Genomic DNA, 3,779 nt, shown 5'->3' with positions numbered 1-3,779 from the left:
CAGCGAGCCATGCCGCCACTGCGTTAGCGCTGCATCGATGGATCAGCACACATCGCACCGACCCACAACCGATCGCACGGCGGCTCGCGACGCTTCCCGCGCTACGTCGCGCCTCACGAAGTACAGTGTCTGGCGGATTCCTGGATGGCCAGCACTCTCTTGGGCAGCCATGATCCGCGCCTCGATGTCCATGCTATCGCCGCCCTTCGCCGCGTCAGCACCATCATGTACGGCGGCAGCTGCCGCCCTGGAGCCAATGCGCATGCTCTTGCCACGTCCCACGGCACCTGCGCCCCCGGTGCGTGCCAGGATCCTAACTGGCACATCGTCGTCTACCTGAGTCCCGCGCAGCCATTCCTTTGGGACGCGGGTCAGGGTATCCGCCCGGTTTCCATCCGACCCGCACCAGCGCGAACCGCCCAGCGTCAGGCTCAGCTCATCCACCAACTGCCGGATGGCGTCCATGCGCCGTCGAATCAGCATTTCGCCATGCGCCTTGGTGCGAAGACACGCGCGGCCACTCAGCGCGTCGTCAATCCACCGATGGACCGCATCGGAGTCAGTGCGGAGGTCGATGATCTGCATCCCCCAGGCGATGGCCAGGTTGGTCCCGCGCACCGCCTCATCCAGCTCCGCCATGTTGGTGTGTGCTGACATCGTGGTCTCAGGGCGCAGCCAGCAGGCATCCTCTACCGCACCGTCGTCTGGGCTCTCGATAACCACATCTGCAGCGATGGCGCTGGCGTCCGTCCAAACGATGACCTTTTCACCCGTCAGGCTCCACGGGCCGTGGGCCGGGTCGTTCGTCTTCAGTCGATCTGCGGTCTGAGAGATCTGGGAGAGGAGTGCCACGTCCGTGGTGGCGTCGTCCGACCCGCGCATGACAGCATTCACCCTAAGCTTCAGCCACGCGACAGCAGGGCGAAGCCAGCCGCTGACGGGCAGATGAGCCACCAGCCGGCCGCACCATGCGAACACAGCGCGCCGCGTGACCTCCTCCGGTGGTGCAGCGACGCCATTGTCGCGCGACCAGTGCAGTTTCCTCTCCACCAGCTGCACGCGTAGGCCGAGCAGGCGCGCGCCGTCCGCTACGCGCTCAGGCGCTTTGTAGGCCAGGCCGAAGCGAGCAAAGTGGCGCACCACGCGGTCTGCGCTCATGATGTTCTCGTCGACCAGCAGGCCGTCCACGTACGGGAGCACGGCGCGCTGCATGTCGGCGTCCTCCGCCAGCACTGCGCGAAAGACAGCCTTTATGATGAGCGGGGCGACGTTGAGCCCAAACCCCAGTCGTGTCAGGCAGTAGCGCTGTCCTCGCACCATGACCGTCCGGTAGGGCCACAGTCGGCGTTCCAGGCGCAGCTGCAGGTGCGCCCTGCACAGGTCCACCACGGTGACGCGGGTCCCTTGTCGCCGCCACTTTCGGGGCTGGTCGGCGCATACGTCCGCGTCCACCGTGTGGGCCGTCACGAAGCTGTTCAGCTCGCGATAGCCCAGGACAGGTCTCACCTTATCCTGGTTTGCCTGCCGCACCGCCATCAGCGGCACCAGACCGCGCGGTGGTCCATCCACCTGTTTGTCGTACGGCATCAGCCAGCCATTGCTGATCCATGCGTCGATCTCCGCGTCGTACGCCTGCCGCGCGTCCGCGGGCACAGGATACTCGGCCACCACATTGTGTAGACATTCTGGGCCCGTGCCGTCCTTCCACTCCCAGGCAACCGTCCACGCCTGCTTTTTGCCGCTAAACCTCGCCGTTAAGTCGGCTGCATCCACCTCTAGGCCTCGCTGGGTCACAGCTGCCGCCCCGTAGAACCGCACGTCTGTCGGCGTCCGCACGCTGATGCCTCCCAGGGCAGTGATGCCATTCATGCCGAGCACGACGTCAACACACAGCGGTCGGCCCGGCACTACCAGGACCTCGAGCGTCACTCGACGGTCCGTGGTATTGATCACTATGCTGCCGGTCCCGCAGCACCTGAGTTCTTGGCCGTTAATCGTGGCCATTTGCACCATCCGCGGTGTCCATTGTGCGCAGTGGCCGGCGTGCACGAGCGTGTCCGTGCAGCCCGTGTCCACCAGCACGCTGACCATCCGCCCGTTCACCTCCAGCCGGGTGATGGGAAGCGCGCCCCTTAATGGCGAGGAGACGGCGCTCGCGCTGACGCGGCGTCCCCCGACTCGTTTCCCGTCGGACGCTGTGGACAGGCGACGGCGACGTGGCCCGACTCATCGCACGTCCAGCAGCGTCGCAGTGGACGTCTCGCCAAGCGCGTTGGCGGGGCTCGTGGAGGCGACTCTCTGCACGCGCCACGGCCGCTGCCACGGCGACACGTTCACCGCTGAGCACGGCTCGTGCCCGGGCGAGAACGCTCGCTAGGTCCAGCGCCTCAGCGCGGGCGCCGGCCCAGGTTGTCTTGCAGACTTGGCCCGGCAGACCGGAGACGCATGTGCAGACGAATGCGCTGTCAGGCACTCCGCCGAACAAGGTGGCGAGCCGGCGCAGGTCTGCAAGATGCACATCCGCAGACTCACTAGGCTGCAGACGGCGACTCGCATAGTCATCGTAGGCCGCGAGACGGTCCATGGTGAACGCGTCGTACAACGCGTCGCGCACGGCATCCACGGAGTCCTGCGATGCCTCTGGCATCCGCAGCCAGGCAGCGAAGGCGCCGCCCGTGAGCCGTGCTGGCAGGACGCCGGTCAGGTCCACGCCGCGATGCCTGCACAGCGCCGCTGCGCGCGTGAACCACTCCACGGCGTCCGATGATCCATCGTACTCCGGGATGAGCCGGGCGTCAAACGGCCCCACCTCCATCCCGCGTGACGGCCCTGCTCCCGCTGGCGCTCCCGCTGGCTGACGCTGGTGTCGCTGCGCCATCAGCCGTGATGGACGTCGTCAACACCGCCTGCAGCCGCTGCCGGGGTCTCGGGCATTCTGGCCGAAATGGCTTGTATTCGGTTGATCACATGAAGTCTCGGCCGGGACCACCCCACACACAACGGTAACTGCTGCACGCAACGCCGACAGGGAGACTCACCCTACGTGCCCTAGCAGCATCTCTTATACTCCTTCCAAGCCTCAAACCCGCAACATGATCTGCGTGCGACCGGCCGGCACCACCGTGATGCACCCCTGTCGGCGTGCCTACGGGGTCACGCACCGCCCCGAGCCGTGACTGTTCTCACTGATACACTGTCCCGGGGCATGGTCTACCGCTACACATGGATAGGGTTAGAATTAAAGAGAAATGACGCAGTGCCATTGGTGTAGAAACAGGGAGGGACAGGGGACCCCCCCCCCCCACCACACACACACACACACACACACACACACACACACACACACGCACACACACGCACGCACCGCACGCACGCACGCACGCACGCACGCACGCACGCACGCACGCACGCACGCACGCACGCACGCACGCACGCACGCACGCACGCACGCACGCACGCACGCACGCACGCACGCACGCACACACACACACACACACACACACACACACACAACACCACACACACACACACACACTTGTCAAGGGGGGGGCAGCAGCTTTAAATGTCCCCCTCACTTTTCAGATCAAGGTTGCGTTTAGTTTACTTTTGCACCACGTTACCCATGCAAGCCGATTTTCCTAGTTCCCAGCCATCTTCCTCAAGATGCGTCGCTTTTTCGTTTTCGCATTGGCCATCGCTTAATGTCAGTCACAGGCCGACGTCACGCGGCCTATGGAGACTGCAATGTCGAGGCTGTTGTTGCCATGACTTGCGGGCGC

General features: G+C 64.9%; 1 protein-coding gene across 1 annotated transcript; it reads right to left on the bottom strand.

Moving 5' to 3' along the window:
* Positions 1-117: 117 nt before the first annotated feature.
* LOC119091199 (uncharacterized) lies at positions 118-2,815 on the bottom strand (the record flags this gene model as incomplete). The annotated part of the gene is made up of 3 exons (XM_037213850.1): positions 2,533-2,815; positions 977-2,195; positions 118-934 (listed from the first exon to the last, which is right to left on the bottom strand). Coding segments are annotated over exons 1-3 (2,319 nt in total), but the record flags the coding sequence as incomplete, so codon positions are not given.
* Between the last annotated feature and the right edge of the window lie 964 nt (positions 2,816-3,779).

The sequence above is a fragment of the Pollicipes pollicipes genome, unplaced genomic scaffold, assembly GCF_011947565.3.
Source record: "Pollicipes pollicipes isolate AB1234 unplaced genomic scaffold, Ppol_2.1 Scaffold_3444;HRSCAF=4051_pilon_pilon_pilon, whole genome shotgun sequence".
NCBI lineage: Eukaryota > Metazoa > Arthropoda > Thecostraca > Pollicipedomorpha > Pollicipedidae > Pollicipes > Pollicipes pollicipes.
Note: the sequence above shows the minus strand (reverse complement) of the source record. Positions and strands in the feature narration are given on the sequence as shown.